Source organism: Periplaneta americana, chromosome 10 (genome assembly GCF_040183065.1).
Source record: "Periplaneta americana isolate PAMFEO1 chromosome 10, P.americana_PAMFEO1_priV1, whole genome shotgun sequence".
NCBI classification, from domain to species: domain Eukaryota; kingdom Metazoa; phylum Arthropoda; class Insecta; order Blattodea; family Blattidae; genus Periplaneta; species Periplaneta americana.
The window spans coordinates 140,474,862-140,492,978 of record NC_091126.1 but is presented as its reverse complement, the minus strand read 5'-3'; the positions used below and the strand labels follow the sequence as shown (position 1 = coordinate 140,492,978).

General features: G+C 33.5%; 1 protein-coding gene across 4 annotated transcripts in view; it reads left to right on the top strand.

The window, feature by feature from the left end:
* Positions 1-17,609, top strand: part of LOC138708047 (isocitrate dehydrogenase [NAD] subunit gamma, mitochondrial-like) — an 87,086-nt gene extending 69,477 nt beyond the window's left edge. For 2 of the 4 annotated variants that reach the window (XM_069838160.1, XM_069838162.1), the window contains 2 exons: positions 12,528-12,559; positions 17,036-17,609. In XM_069838160.1, coding sequence (XP_069694261.1) covers positions 12,528-12,559; positions 17,036-17,094 — 91 coding nt within the window. In that variant the 3' untranslated portion in view covers positions 17,095-17,609. Of the gene's footprint in view, positions 1-7,863; positions 8,199-12,527; positions 12,560-17,035 lie in introns of those variants that run through there. The other 2 variants (XM_069838161.1, XM_069838163.1) reach the window with 2 other exon arrangements.
* Positions 17,610-18,117: the final 508 nt, after the last annotated feature.

Here is an 18,117-nt window from a genome sequence, read left to right as displayed (position 1 = left end):
CCATCAAAGAGTTCAGTTATTTACATCAATATTAGGTAATATTCCACTTCCTCCTCCACTAGTGTTAACCCAATGGGTAACATGACATAAATGTTGTGGGAAAATGTGTCTCTATAAATTTTTTTATTATACTCTGCATCTCCATGTATTGTGGGTCCCTATCACCACGGCATGGCATGTCCTCAGGTTGCGGATCAAGGAGACTGCCTCCAGATATGGAGGGTAGCTGTGAATATATTGAATAAGCAGTTGCGGACAGCCGATGAGGGGTGGTTCTCCAGCTTGGGAGTTGGGTGAAGGGCTAACAACCCATCACCGTAAAAAACAGCTTGTTACGAATCCTTCAAATAAGCCTCGGAATGGGACTGATTCTCTGGCACGACCACAGCAAAGGAATAAGGTTTTGAGATTTGGTACTTGGAATGTTACAAGTCTATATAGAACAGGAGGGGTAACATTAGTAGCAAAAGAACTAGCTAGATATAGAATAGACTTTGTGGGAGTACAGGAGGTTAGGTTAGATGGGAATGGCATAACACAAATAGGAGATTATTTGTTGTATTATGGGGAAGGAAACGATAATCACCAATTAGGAACAGGATTCTTTATTCATAAAAGAATAAAATCAGCAGTAAAAAAGGTCGAATTTATCAGTGATAGGTTATCGTATTTAGTACTTAAGGGTAGATGGTGCGATATCGTAGTTATAAACGCTCATATCCCTACAGAAGAGATGTAGCACATATGGGCGAATCCAGAAATGCATATAGAGTGTTAGTTGGGAGGCCGGAGGGAAAAAGACCTTTAGGGAGACCGAGACGTAGGTGGGAGGTTTATAATTAAAATGGATTTGAGGGAGGTGGGATATGATGATAGAGAATGGATTAATCTTGCTCAGGATAGGGACCAATGGCGGGCTTTATGTGAGGGCGGCAATGAACCTCCGGGTTCCTTAAAAGCCAGTAAGTAAGTATACTCTGCATCTATAAGCAGTTAAAGGGGGTGATAAATGTGTTGGACTCAAGTAAATGCTGCGTCTGTTGAGACAGCTCAAAGTTTATTAGCAAACAATGAGTTGGAAGTGAATCTTATATTTATATCTGCTCATTTTTGCAGTTTACCACACAAGCAATCATGTCACTGAAAACTGTTGGCTCTCCCTTACATATGTCACTAGCTGTTTTTTAAGCAACAAAATCTAATTTGAGTTTTGTTCCTGGCAGTGTAAGGCAAAAAGTAAAGGAAAAAGTGACTAACATTATTTTAAAAACCTTGATCCCAACAGTTGTGTGATATTCGAGTCATTCTTGAATGAAAATCCTTCATTGCACTAAAGATTTATCTTTGTCAGAAGAATACAGCATTTAAATACTTCTCAATAACCTAGTGAGACGTGAAAAAAGTTACAAAAGCATCTTCAGTTTCTCAAATTAAAACCTCATTCACGTGTTGGTCATGAACTGCAACTGATGGCTGATTTTAAATGCTGGAACCACCTCTGCTTCAACCTTTAAGGAATAAATTAAATTCATACTTATTAACAGTCATACCAATACAAGACATTAAATTTCTCTTCATTTATTAATGCAGGTTTATTCACATGTTTTGCACATTTAAGGGCATATTTTCATGCATATTTAGCAGTTTTTAGGCCATGAACTTCCAGGTCTTAATAATTACAGATATAAACTTGTACTGTATTAGCTTGCCCTCAGTTGTTTAGTAGTTACTGTTCTACCTTCGGACCCAAGAATCATGCCTTGAAACCCAGAAGAGAGTGAAGGTTCTTTAATTGTAAGTACGACTTCACAAGAGAAGTAGAACTAGGAGATACGCAGTTCTCTATATAGATTTATGACAAAATTAATAGACAACTCAGTGATTGATATGAGATTACATAGGCCTCTTGTGGACAAGAATAGGGTGACCAGATGTCCTATTTTGTCCGCACATGTCCTCCTTTTCAGACCTTTGTCCGGGGTTTGGGCAGATTTTTTAAAATTCAAGAAATGTCTTCGTTTTCGTAACTTGTATGTCTGATATTTTGAAATTATCTGATTTGATGCCTTTTTCAAGTAATTTTCCTATAGGTGGCAGGAGCATCGACAGAATATACTCTTTGCCAACAATCATAACAGTTGCATACAAAGTAATATAAAATTCGCATTTTGTGCAATCTTTTTATGCATTTTGATAATAATTATAGTTTCCATGGGTTTCATATGTAGTTAACTGTAAAATCATTTTACATTATTAAGTTTTATCATAAGTATATTGTAATAAAATAGATATTGACATAATTTTAAGTATAATTCAGGCCTAAGCCTAAATCCAAATAGGGTAGATATTTTCTGTCCTCTTTAATAATTATAGTTCCCTTGACTTTCATATGTAGCTAATTGTAAAAGCATTATTACAGTGAAACCTGTTCAAGACGGAAGTGACATGGTCCTAATTTTTTTTCCTTTGTGGACAGGTTTCTGTATTATTCAGGTCTTATATTAAAATGGTATATTTTATCATTTGTATACATGAAAAACAAAATGGCATTCCAGAAACTGCAAACTTTAATAACTTTAATAATTATAGTTCCCTTGACTTTCATATGTAGCTAATTGTAAAAGCATTATTACAGTGAAACCTGTTCAAGACGGAAGTGACATGGTGCTAATTTTTTTTTCCTTTGTGGACAGGTTTCTGTATTATTCAGGTCTTATATTAAAATGGAATATTTTATCATTTGTATACATGAAAAACAAAATGGCATTCCGGAAACTGCAAGAAGTACAAAATATTCCATTTAACACTACTCACTTTAAATCAGCTTTCTGTCGCTTATTCCGTTTGTGAATCATCTTGATTAAAATCTCATTTCCTATACATATGTTATCGTAACTCACTCATTAGTCATTAAACACTACTAAAGTTTACTAATCTCATTCAATTTAATATCTAACACTATACTATAATACTGTACTGTATATCACTGCACATTATTAACTAATTGGACTACGAGCCATCCATTAGAAGCCTTGAATTCTGGTTTATCTAATTTCTTTGCCAGTTCAATGGCTTGCTTTGCAGAATAGATCCAGAAATTGGCATGTTCTTTGAAAGGTCAACAGTTAATTTATTTCCACATAAACAGTTGTTTTTTGGTTTCTTTTACAGTATGTCACCAATATTGGCCGCAAGCCACTCACTCGTTATGATTTTTATCTTTAAAGTGTCACACCTGAGGTTTCCATAACTGAACTTCAACATTATTTCATATACACTTTGTTTCTAATTTTCCTTTAACTCCATAACTTTTACTTTATCACTTAATGTTAATGCCATATTTTACGCAACTTTTTTTTTTTTACTAGGAAATCACTACACTTACGCTCTGTCTAGCTACGACAGTTTACGGGTGTGAAGCATTGAAAATCTTTGAAGGGACTGGTCTGCCTAGTCAACAGGGTAATAAAATTTATGACCGACAGGCCAACACACCCTCGTACCCTCTAAAATTTTGCAAAGAAAACTTGTTTTTATCATAGTGACCTACATATTTCGTATATTCCTTGAAATTACATGCTGTTTCAAAATATAGTTACAAAATATAGTGTGTGCAAAATATTATTTCCGTTTTGAACAGTAGCAGGCAGTTTCCGTTTCCACGTTGGGCAGTTTCCGTTTTATTCAGGGAAAATTACACATAATACATACGAATTTCGCCAGGACCAATAAATTGTTCCAAAATAGACAGGATTCCGGATTATTCAGGTTCCGGTTTGAACGGGTTTCACTGTATTAAGTTTTATCATAATTATTTTTGTAATATTAACATACTTTTAAGTATGATATAAGCCTAAATCTGTACTGAAAATATTTTGTAAGAAAATATATATTGACGTAATTTATAGTATAACATAGACCTAAACCTAAATCTAAGTACATATTTTCTGCCCTCATTTTTCGAACAATGTCCTCCTTTTTGAAGCTTTGTGTCCTCTTTTCTATTGATGTGAATCTGGTCACTCTAGACAAGAAGGAAATATATGGTAGAAAAGTCGGATGATGTAATAATCCTAGCGTTCAAAGAACTTAAATAGGAGACGATCTCTATAAATGTTTCAGATTCTTACACTCGTCCTGTCAGGAAGAACATCCTAAAAATTAATGTTTGGGTTATTCTGAGTTCTAGCCTATGCAGTTTATCCTGTTAGTGTCTAAAAGTTAATGTTGTATTGTGCAAGGACTGTTGTTTCATATATCGTTATCGTAATCATTGCATCTTTCGGCTGTCTCATTGCTTCTGATTAGCATGGTTGCACTGCATTCAATCAAAATTGATACACATAAGAATTTAATTTTTAAAATATTTTTATAATTACAGTAGAACTTCGATTATCTAACCCTAAATTAACTCTTTTGCAGATTATTCAGCTTACACTGCTCTTTTCTACTATGTGAATCATGCCTACCATGAACAGTGTAACTTAGCTGAATGCTGAATTCGTAACTTTTGTTCATTTCTGTGTCTAGTTTAAATAAATACAGTCACTCCCTTTGGATTATCATTAAAGTTTCAGTTCGCACTTCCTTGCCCGAATATTTTTGTTAGTAATTGGCAAACTTCCAAGGAACTTTGAGTGAACTCATATCGAAAGCTGCCTTGAAATTTTACTGACAGAAAGGATGTCTTGTAAGTATGCCACACACAAAAATCAGCTGCGAGTTTCAACTGCAAGATCCTGAGATTGAAGCTGCAATGTTGCCTGATAAGCAGGCATGCAGCAGCAATTGAATCGCTTATTTCAGAAACCAATCAAGCGCCAAGTTAGCCAATTATGGGGGGGGGGGGGGGAGGGGAGAAACACTCTAACATTAGACTAAATGGTTTGGTAGTGGTTTTGATATTTTTGCTGAAAGTAGTACATACATCAATACTTTTTATCTAAGGAAAATTTTTTTGTGTGTTTTAACTTAGCTGTAAAAAAATACGAGAAAGTTTTTCACTTAACAGGTTTCTGCAATAAACGAGTGGTGCAAACATATTTTTATGGCATAATTCTCGAATTGTTTAGGATTTTGTTATAAAACTCATATTTTTTAAAGGAAATTTGTAATGTCTTTAGGGGTAGTATTTTCAAGCAATAATTTACAAATTCTCCCTAATCTGTTATGTGAAATACCATGAATTTTCATAAACACATTCTTGCAAACGTGTTTCAGTACACCACCAATTCTTAAATTATAATTGTAAGAATGAGATCTTTTAAAAGTGCCTTCATGAACATTTTCATTGCCAACTCTTCCTCTGTACCTTGTTTTTTTTATGTATACGCGTAACTTCAGTAACCTCAACCAAAGTCTGAATATAGGTAGGCCTATCTTGAGAGTTTTTATTTTCAAGAGAATGAAAATACCTTCATGTTTCATTTATCATTTCTTCATTAATGTTTAAATCACATTTCGCATTGCACTTGCAAGTGAGAATGTCGGGCTTGGTTTTCTGAGGTACTTCCCTGCCAAAATAAGAAACATAGCCTTCTCCTTTTACCCTTGCATTTCGAATAGTATTGCGTTTATAAGCACTTTTGTTTACCACTCCTCTTTTTCTTTTAGGTATAGGTTCGTCTTCTGAACTTCGAGACATTTCACTATGATATAGGTCTATTGTTACTATTAAAAAACCACTACACTAATCACAAAACACTCTTTCAATCAGTTTGTCACAAAACTATGAACTCAAAATGTATCCGAAGTTTACTGCAGAAACCAACCAAGTGCTGTCACTTGACTGGTTTCTGACCTAAACACGAAATTCAACATAATGCCTGACCATTACAGGAGGACTGCATTTGACAGTTTTCAGCACTGAAATATACATATATCCTCATAGAACATTGTGCCACCTTTAACTCATTTTTTCTTGTTTTGACGTTTGACTGGTTTCTGAAATAAGCGATTCAAGTGGCATGCTGTGACAGTGATGGCTGGTGACCAAATTATTCAGCGGGGCACAACTTAAAACACTAATATTGTATTAATTGAACCCATAAGTTCCTCACTACACGAACATAGGCTTGCCACACTGAATAATTGCTGAAAATTTCAATAGCAAAATGTAAATATAAAGAATGCAATATACACTAACCTTTCTATTTATAGATGAAGTCCATTCTTCGATCCTTAGTTTGAACAAATATTTCGATAACTCGCTGGTTGAAGTTAGGAATCAAACACACCATTTTACTCTTAATTGAAAGCATTGCTAATGCTGTCAGTCTTTCTTGGTGCGAACTCTGTTGTCGAAATCTAATTGCCTTCCAATTAGTTCACTAACTTTATTCATATTGAAATGATCAAATACACAAGCACTCAACAAACACTAGTATAACTAACTTCACACTTCAAATAAAAAAGAAGAGAATTTTTAATAACACTCAGAATTTTATTATTGTCGCTACAAATACAAACACAGGAACCGATAACATGTCTTTCGTACGGTTATCAATGTTGCCAACACTCTTAATAAAAAAAAAGCAGCCTACCATAATTTTGAATATAGCTAAACTTCTATATGAACATTGTTAAACGGTTTAATTTTAATAGCTAAATTAATCGGAAAACATAGTAAAGCATTACCTCTTATATGAAATACAGCAATTATAGTAACTAATCTAAAAAAAAACTAGATCTAACTACAGAATAGCTAAGCTGGCAACTCAGTTGGTTCTTCGAGCCATGACAGTGTTACCATCATACTTCTATACGTAACGCCTTCCTCATCCGCGTTCTACATTTTAAAACCATTTGCGCATGTGCACAGGATGGCCACGCAAATCACTGAGCCCTGGCAAATGCTTCCCCTCTCATCTTCTCGATCCCCGCATCCATCACCTCACACCGCTCTCTTGCACTTGAAACTCTGAGTAGTTGTGCACATGTGCAAAGGATGGACACTACAACTACGGTGCCCGAGACATGTTTCCACGATTTCACTCGCTCGATGTAACGGTAGCTGAAGGCATTCACATTTCACAGTATGTTTATACCTGAATGGAAGCTCTTAAATCATTAAGTTTTGAGTGGATAATTTTAATCAAAAATTGCTTTATTTATTTATTTAATTTTTTTTGTGGGAAAATAAAATGAATGGGAGGGCACGTGCCCATGTGCCCCTTAACGCGAGCCGCCACTATGCTGTGATACTCTTGGACATCCATATAGGGATGCAAAAACCCAGCGATTAAACTCCATGATTTTCTTTTAGTGTTTAATAGAGATTTCTATCTTGATATCGGAAAACTGCAGTTTGACCTCCTAGCTAATTTTTATTGTATATGCTATCTGTAAGGTGAAATAAGGTGTAGATTCTGTCAGCGAAATTTCAAGGTAGTTTTTGACATGAGCTCACTGATAATTCCCTTCTTAGAATGGATACGAGAAGGAAATTGTCTATGATAAAGTGCATAAAAAGTAGACCAATTGTATTGCGTCTTCATTTGGCTCAGATTTAAGTCCATTAAAATTGACAGTATGGATTACCTGTTTTCTTTGATTAACCTTTCACTATGTCCCCTTTAAAATGGATAATCGAGGCTGTACTGTAATGTATACAGGAGGGGTTTGGTTTACTATAGTTCCTTGTATATGTTTTTTATTTTTCTGGTTCTTTGGCTTCTTATTTTGTTGGAAAAGTATGCAAACTAAAGCAGAAAATAAGCTATGCTTCTGAAGCAATAGAACCAGAATGAAACCTCTGATAACTCTATTTTCTTTAGTAGGCCTCCTACTATAATTTGTTCAATACACCCATTTCTCTTTATTTCTGTTTTTCTCAATTTCTTACACTGTTTCTTTTCTTTTCAGATTTCCATCATTATGTATTATTACTTCATAATTAGTTACCTACTCTCTTGAGGGAACTGCTGTGGTTGTTTCGCGCTAGTCTTGCTTAGATACTCGAACTGTTGAACTCTGTACTGTAGAGTTCTTGGTGTAGTATTTGTGGTGGTGGTGAATGTCCTCATATTTTGTGCTGCAGTGCTGTTAAACCTGTTTTGATAATTGCAATTGTACATATACTGTGTCAATTGTCGAAAAGTATTGTATTATAGAATATTATTTTTGTGCTTTTTTGTTGCTTTATGTATATAACTAGAAGGGAAATTTTTGCCATAATGCACGAATGCTTGAATTCGTAATTTTCTTTATATACGTACTTTCAGCTTCCTAAAATACTGACATCTTATTTGCTGTTATGTTCCAAAATAGCGGTGCGTTCTTCAGACTTATTTATGACAAGAGACACTAGTTAATTATGGGGCTTGCAAGTGATTACAGGGTGCTTAACTTTGTCTGAAATTTTTGCATACACTTATTTATTCTTAGTGTACCGTATAAATCTATTTAATATCTTTAACAATTGCATCCACATTTGTCCTGTCACATGTTCATGCATCATTCGTTTTTTTTTTTTCTTTTGTAATTGCAGCTGTGAACTGTAACATAGTTTTGTACTTGTCTTTACTTGTGAACTATTTACCAAACAGGTTAACAGAAGAAATGCCACATTGTTCAATTAAGGCCTGAAGGTGCTTAAATAGTAAAAGTTTGTATCATGATTACATTTTTAGAAATTACATAATTGAAAGTTCTTATTTTTTCATTGGTGCTAAACTATATAATAAATACATAATCCGTGACAAACATAAAATCCCAAGTTTGAGTGACAAAAAATGTCTTATGTTCTAAAGTGTATAGAAATTGGGGAATCACAAGTGATTAGGCGGAATAATAATACAAGTTAAATGGAAAGTGAAAGATTTAATGTCAATTGTGCATTGTTTTCAGCACTGCTGCCTCAGTTACATTCTTCATACCTGTAGTTCTTTCACTCATATTCTCGGAAAGGAAATAATAATAATCACTGATATTTATGCTTAAATAGTAATAAAGTGACTGGATTCGTAGGATAAGGAAGTTCTAGAGTTCTTTGCAAGATGTTCTCTGTGAAATCTAACAATTTGAAGGTTGAATTTACTTTAATCATTGTCGCAGAAAGAGAGTTTTACTGGTAGCTGTATCATTTCAAACATAGATCGACTTCTAAAACACATTTTTCAGATGACAACCGTTCAAAGAAAGCTCCTTTTAGAGAACAAGTGAGCATTGCTTTATATCTTGATAAAATTCTTCTGTTTAAACATAACACCTGTATGTCTTGCAGTCTTTATTAATTTTAATCATTTAAATATTATTGGTAATGAACTTAATGTGTTCTGAAATTAAATTCATCTCGCTAAATTCTTATTCACAAGAAAATATGGGCGTTTTTACACAATTATAATTATTTTCTCTACACGCGGATCTTGTTTACTATTGTGTTCTCTAAATTATTTCACTTTAGAGCATTAGTGAGGACTGTTACTGATAGGGTTGCCAACCCTCCCATATTTCCCAGAATCTCCCATATTTGCCCCTAATTTTTAACAGTCTCCCGGCTCCCATATTAATCTTCTCTTTGAGCATTTTTCTCCCTTATTTTTGCATAATGTAAAAATGTTTATCCAAAACATTTGATTTTGCCATGAAAGATGATTGTATTATGGATATTGTTGTTCAAGAAATGCATTAAAATGTGCAATCTTCATAGAAAGTAATGCTTGCCAGAAATGGGTTTTAGTTCTCATCTATTTAAAATCAAACCGTGTTAATGTCATAAATTTGGAATGCATACCAAGTAGTAATACTCATAATGCTCATACAAAGAGGGTGTTTCATCTCATGAACAATAATCGGATAGATGTTCGAAACATGAGTACGACACATTTAATCAAATCAGAGCTAAAAACTGCAGCCAACTTCAACTATTACACAAGACAAAATCTGTCTCGAAATACTTTTAATTTAAGCCTAGCTCCAAAAGTGTAAAGTTGTTCTTAGTAATGAACCGAATAATTTGTTTATTTTATATTATGTGAAATTTTGTCGATTCCTTAGTCTCCCATATTTTCTTAAAAAAAAAAAAAGTTGGCAACCCTAGTTACTGATAAACTGCTTTTCTACTAGCAATAATGTTGTCTGGATTTAAAAAGCATAGGCATAAAACATTGCATTCTACTCCAGTGAATTTGATTGTATGGAGGAGAACATGCAGCTATGATTTGTGAGTTTTTTGTGCTACCAATTTGTTCCCATCTGAGAAGAAAAAGCTTTCTAGTGTAGAAAAACTTGGTAATGTTGTTTTAACACAAATTGCAGAATCTTTCTAATATTTACACAAATTCTTACGATTCAGTTTGATCCAAGTCTTTGTCTTAATTCGTTTTTATTGTGTAAAAGCCTGTGAAATAATTATTTGTTCTCACTGTTTAACAGATATCATGCAAAACTGTATTAATGATGTTAGAAGTGTCTTAAGGGTAACAAAAGCATAGTTATTTTGTCAGAAAACAGAACGTGATTACATATTTTTAAGCTAAATTCGAGACGGGTATCAGAGGCCAATTGGCCCCACTGCCTCCAAAGAAAAAGTTCTTAAAAGTTAAATGTCAAAATGTTGAAAATATGCATTAAGTGACACATATCTACAATAATGATGCAATATCACTCTGCTTTCCCATAGTGCAATGTTTGAAATAAGAGAAATTTTTCTCCATTTTCTGCAAATGTTGTAAATAGAATAAAAGAAGGTAAATATGTACTTAAAGAACTTTATAATAATAATAATAATAATAATAATAATAATAATAAATGTTGTAAATAGAGAATGAAAGGTAAATATGTACTTAAAGAACTTTATTATTATAATAATAATAATAATAATAATAATAATAATAATGGTTTATTTATCCTGGCAGAGTTGAGGACATACGGCCTTCTGTAACACTCAACCAGGAGTAAAACTGCGATACAAAAAAACTTTAAATTTACAAAATACAGCACACAAAAAAACTGAAGTAGATAATCATAATACAAGGTAAACAATCAGTAGAAATGAGACATAATATCATCATCATCATCATCATCATCATCATCATCATCATCATCATGAACAGGTTAGTTTTAGGTCAAAATGGCCTGTGACGGTGAACCTAGTGAAGATGGTCTTCGTCTTTCCACCGATGTTTTGGTCGTCCTTGATCTCAATGTCCTGTTGAAGCGTACTGGAATGCTAATTTTGGGAGTCTAGTTTTTTCCATTCCCAGCAGATGCTGTTTCCATTCTTGTTGGTATCTTGTTATCTCCTCGGTTAAATTGAGTACTCCAAGTTTTTCTCTGATGGCACTATTCCTTTGGTGGTATAATCTAGTGACTCCCAACAATGATGGCAAGAAACGCATTTGGGCTACTTCAAGTTTATGAGATTTTCTATTATTTAAAATCCAAATTTCACTTCCGTATTTGAGAGCAGATTTTGATGTAATGTTATGTAATCTTAATTTAGTGTCTGTCATCATCTGTTTACTAAAATGTCTTTGTATTATACCTTTCAATTTATTATATTTTTGTAATTTAATATCAATATCACTCTTATGTTCTGCAAATACACGTCCTAAATATGAAAAGTCAGACACTTGTTCTGTAATTTTGCCATCAATTTCAATTTTCACACGTTGTATATTTTTTCCACACATTGCCATTGTTTTGGATTTTGATGCAGAGATTTTCATATCATATTTGCTAGCGATTTTAAATAGTTGGTACGCTGCTATTTGTAGGTTGTCTTCAGAATCTGATAGTAACACTTGATCATCGGCATACAATATAATTTGGACTACTTTATTCTTTGTTATCGGAATTCCACTGTTTACTGTTTGTTTCCATTTTTGAACGATTCTATTAAGATATATATTGAATAGAAGTGGAGATAATCCACACTCTTGTCGAACACCTTTGGTTGTGTTTATAGGCTCTATTATTTGTCCATCTGGTAATATAATTTGGATTTTAGAGTTCTGATATAAACTTTGTATAGCTCTATTACATGTGGTTGTACATGTTCTGTCTGTAATATATAACATATAGAAAGAAGGGAAAATGCATAATAAAACGTGAACAGTAAGTCAAAATAAATTAGACATACAAAGTATAAAAATATGAGATAATAATAATAATAATAATAATAAAAATAGTTAAGTACAAAGTGTACAATGAACACAATATTTATTAGGTACACACAGGAAGGAAAATTATGATTTTAAGTAGCATAAGTTATCACATGATAGACATACCATTATCGGAAAATATGATGAAACAAAAACAGATAAAATAAAATAAATATCACTAGAATAAAAAAAAAAATTAACGAGTACGTGGAAACATGCAATATAACACTTGTCTTCATATTTTTCTCTTTATTATAATTCCACTAAATCTGAACTCTGTGAATGAGCAAATGCTGGTTTAAGGGTCGTAAAAAACAGAAGATTAAGAAGAAAGCCATTTTGGAACATGCCAGCACCTTAAAAGTACAATGTAGTTAGGCCTCCTCTCTGAGTGACAAATGTTTGATGGCTATTTCTTCACAGGCCTGGCTCCAGGTTGATGTCACAGTCTGGAGGTAAGGACGTGCGGCCTTAGAACATTCAGATCACTTCTCTTGTATTCTTATTTATGAACATTTAAAGAGCTTCAAGATTTTAAACTTCACAGTTACAATTTAATTATCTTAATATGCGAAAATGAGGAAATTTAATGAAAACTTCTGTCCTTGCTCTGGGATTTAACGCTTCCATATAAAATTTAGTGCGAATTGGTGTGTTGAATATTGTGATTTATCTGGCATTCGTACACAACTGCTTCAAGAATGCGTTCAGATTCATGTGGAGCTGCAGTACTGCTGCTGGACACATGTGAGTATCTGCCAAGTACTTGGACAAGTTTCAGAAGGTATTGACCTATGCATAAAGATTCGCAGAAAGATTATATATCACAAGTCTTCATTATCATTTCTGCTTTTAGTCTATTTCAATAGCAATTTATTACTTCTTGTGGTTGTTGCCAGGTTTTAAATATTATAGTGAAGTAATTTACCCATAAATCATTGCATTACTGTTTAAATATCTCCTCTTAATATTTCATTATGGGAAGGACCATTAATTCAATTGCTGGTAATGACCAGTCTGGTTCGTTTCACATAGATTTCTTCATCCTAGATTGCCTACCAGTTTCTTATGCTTGCTGTTGGATCTGAGGTTTACGAATTCAAACCTTGACAAGGGCAATGGCTTTTAATGGGGAAGGTATATCTCCCACTAGTATTATTAGCTCACTATTTTTCCTCAGAATTTATGTCATTTGGAAATAAAAATTGGCATGCTTGATTTACACTACCTGAACATCACTAAGCAATTGTAATATTTTTAAAACCTAATGGCTATTTTTTTTTTTCAATTAAATTTGTGGAGTATTAAATTTTGCTCAGCCAGAGAGCGTTTACCTGATAACTCAAAAGGTACTTAAGATATTTTAATTAAATTTTACATGTGAAAAACATTATGTATCTAAAATCTTTATTGTAGAATGTGTAGTTCATTTAAGAAAACAATATTGATTTCATATTACTGTGTATTTCCACAGATATGACGACAGTTTAATCATAAAAATGCCCACAAAACCAGGAGTTGCCTTATATGGCAGATAAAAGAAGACCTTAAAACTCTGCACTGAAACCATTATAAAATACGACTTGTGTATTTAAAATCCTGTGAAATCATCATCACATTTGTCATCCGAGGCAGAGAGTGAATGTGGCGAGTCAGTTTCAACTTCATCAGTATTCCATAACAAATCATCCTCTGTGCCATCCTATTGTTATAAATTCCCAATTTTTAAAAATAATTTTATAATTGTTTTCATTTTCACCTTTTCCCATGATGGTTGATACAGTGCGTTCATAGCTCCGGACCACTAAAACATTCAAATTTGAAAATTGTACTTTCAATAATTGTTCCTTTTAAAATTATTCATGTTTATTTTTTTTTCATCATCCACAATTAAAAATTTTCTTGTTTATTTCATCATCCCTAATTAAAACTTTTCTAACACTTGTTTATATTATTTAGGTTATGTTATAATAGTCCAGCCGAGCTACGAATGCACTGTATAGTTTGGGGGTCGTCTTAAAGGCCAGATATAAGCAAAAGCCATAATATTGTACTCGAAATGTATGCCTCTCATGTCTGAAGGTCGTTTTATCTGTGGAAATGTATATCAATTTTTTTTTTTATAAATATACTATACATTCTACATTACAGATTTTAGAGTATGTTGTTCATATAAGAGAACTATAAAGGCATGCAGAGTTTCATTAACCTATCTTATCATGTAAATGCTCTCCAGCTGAACGAAGTAATTCACAAATTTTCATAATTCAAATCAAAATCTATTAAGTTTTCAAGAACATTAAAATTGAATAATTTCGAGGGAAAAATTGTTCCGGGGCCGGGTATCGAACCCGGGACCTTTGGTTAAACGTACCAATGCTCTCCCAACTGAGCTACCTGGGAACTCTACCCAACACCAATCCAATTTTTCCCTCTATATCCACAGATCTCAAAGTGGGCTGACAACCATCAAGCAACCAACATTGAGTGCACACTAACTCTGTGTGACTTAAATTGTGGTTTTCTGTTACATACAGTGACGTGTATTATGCAAATCAAGCTTTCAGGTATAACTCCCTGTAAAGTTAATTTGAATAATTTCGAGGGAAAAATTGTTCCGGGGCCGGGTATCGAACCCGGGACCTTTGGTTAAACGTACCAATGCTCTCCCAACTGAGCTACCTGGGAACTCTACCCGACACTGATCCAATTTTTCCCTCATTAAAATTACTTAGTGAGGTGCAGATAGTGAAGCATGCCTTTGTATTTTTGAAGGACATACAGATTCTGAGAAAAAAAAATTAAAATACTAGTGAAATTATAACTAGCGATAGATGTACTGTACCTCTCCTCTTAAATGGTGGTAAAATCCTTAGCATTGCTTCTGGGAATGAAGTAAAACTCTTGGTTTTGTGTCTTATATTTATGGCATCTGAAAGAACCTTTTTCTTAACATAGCGTTCCAGGCAAAATTAATCAGCCATTTTCAAGCCCACATTGAGTTTTGATGCTGAATAATCTCTTCGGTTGAAAGTGTAATTCAATAAAATACCATTACTACAAAATTCACGCTGGTGAATATTACTCTGTAACATATTTGTCTCATCTGAATTTATACATGACATCATCACTCATCTTTGGAACATTGTTCAGTGTTTCTTAAACCCTGTACTGTTGATTACAAAAGACCAAGCATTTTCATATGTTCAGCCCTTAAAATATTACTGTTATTTATTCTCTCTTCAACTCTAACTGGCCTGACAGCGTTGAGGTTAGGCTCGGCAATGAAATGGGTAATATTAATGCCGGAAGTAAAAGATGTTGGCTGATTCAGATTCAGTTTCTGACAATCATATTGGTAGGTTTTTTATGTTGGCATCAGCAACCACCATTCATACAAAATGTTCCTTTACATTATGTACAGAATTTCTGTATCACTCTTTTCATTTCTGAAACCTGTCCATTACGTACATATCAATTTTTTTAAATGACTATGGCTTTAAAAACATGATAAATATATTAATGCCATATGAGAACAATTTTCATTGTAGTCATATTATTATTTCTAATTCACTCCCCCATTTTTCATCGTCTGTCAGAGTTGGGCACATTAATGTGTGTCCATTGAAGAAGGTGAATGGAAATACAGTAGAGAGAGTCAGAATTTGACTAATTTCACTTTGACTTGAGTTTGTAAATGCATTTGACACCAAGTAACATATGGCAGTGTGTTAAAGCTGATAAAAGTTTTCAATATATTGCCTGCAATTTCACAGAATTGTGGCAAATGGAATAAGTATATTCAGGAAGAAGTCTTCTCAAATGATACCTGAATGTATACATATATAACATCTTTGTCTTTTTTTATATGTATTAAATTTCATAATCATCTATATTGGATTAAACTACTATTGTATTCTTAATATAAAGCCCTTGTTCTATTAATGCAAATGAAATTTAAGTGTATTTCATAAAAGTATTACAAAAATTGGAGCTGTACCAGCTTGGTGCAACTGGCTTTGGACTGGAAGAACATAGCTTTGATTCCACGCATTGAAAGAAAGACGTTCTTTAATCATGACAAGATTCTTTCAAATCAGTATGAGATCATTTATATGAGGGGCAGGGGTTGGTAATGTTGATAGTGTTTACACAATTTGGAGTACCCTAAACGTGACACCATGTGAGTTGCTACTGCAGCACTCCACATACCTGCGTGGTGGGTACAGAAACTTATTTAACGAAAAGGATGTTCCTTTAACATTATGTGGTACCTAAGAGGTTACGTCCATTTTCGGTTTTTTCCTCTTCTAAATTTTCTAGAACTCCTTCAGTGGAGCAGCGTAATCCGGAGTGAGACTAGTGGCCAACAAGCTTGGAGCTCACATATTTAGTTTCTTACAGCCCCAAACCCCTTGCAAGGACGCGTTTTGCGTACCTTTTAAATTTGTCCTCCAAATTCTCCTTTTTCTATTCTATTCTTTAACATTAACTGAATTACAACGTAATGCTTTCATCATATGCCTTTGATGCTTGGGTCTTTAGATTTACAGATCAGATTAAATATTTACAAGTAAATTAATTTCCTGGTTGTATAGTGAGTATGTTGCAAGGCTACTGCTTAAAACAAAGAATATGCCCTGTCCCTGTCAGAGGAAAATAACTGGAATTGAACCTGTATCCACTAGCCAGAAGCACTATTACTTTAGTCACAGAGTGAAGGACAAGTGTACAGTTTACTTTGCAATACATTAATTTGTTTATCATTAGTAATTTTTTTAATAAAGGATCCTTCAGTATTCTGTTGGAAAATGAAAATGAAGCTTATATCAGTGATTTATTTGAATTTTTGATGCTTGAAACAAAGGCATTATATTAAGAAATGCAATAGTAGTAATGTTGTTTCCTAATTGAAACTTGTCTGCTTTCAGGAACTTGTACTCTGGATATGAATGGAAGCCCAAGAAGAAGTGGTACTGAAACAGTATAACAGTATTATTGCAATAATCTTCAGATCAGGGAGATGCTTCATGGTCTAGCTGTGATCAGTATTAATTAGCTTGTGGAAAGGAATAAACATCGCCATTTACCTGTTCTCTGTGGCAAGATACTTAAGAGTAATACATTGTTTAATCCTCATTCTTTTTTGTATGGAACCAAAAGTATGTTAATTCCTTTCCATATACAGAATCCATTACAATATGATAAGTAATTATGTTGCTACATTAAATGTATTTTGCTATTTAACATTCAGAATCTCTTTGTCTAACGTGAGGGGTTGCCTTAGTTTTGTATGTTCTAAGTGAACAGAAATGGGAAGCACATATTGAGATTAGATAAGTACAAAGAGTTCCTTAAGTTACATAAACAGTATTCTTGTGTTGTAGTCAATGGAAATACCGGTAGTCAGAAATCAAAATGTTCGTAAGATAGTTTCTTGTTCCTGTTGAATTTATACAAAGTTTGAGTTCCTTTCATTTGAAATAAAAGTGATATTTATACTGATTGATGTCTTCCATTCTCTGGACCATTCCTGGGACTACCTCCAAAAAATGTTATAACAAATACAAATAAAAGGAATAATGTTGTATTATTCACTTCAATTATATTGTATAGTATTATTCAGAAGGCAGGACACTTAAAATTGCTGAAAATGTGTTAAATTAAGGTATGCACACATAAAAACATCACTTCATACACAAAGAAATGGGGATTTAGTGACTTGAATCTTTCTTTTAAGTCCGGAAGATTCCACTAGATGGCATATGGAAAACAGGGCCACTAGAAGGTGATATTGGTACCACCAAAATTTGCAACAATCGCTGGTTTTTTTTAACAGTTTTCTTTTTTAGGTTAGGATTCGAAAGTGGTAAAAGGATTCGAGTGTCGAATATCCCATCCCGTGTAAAACTCTTCTGGTACTAGGAACACGTTGTTAATGGTATAGACATGGATAAAAGGAACTAGTGCATTTGTTCTTTAAGGGGTTAGATACAGCTTACAGCAGTAAAAT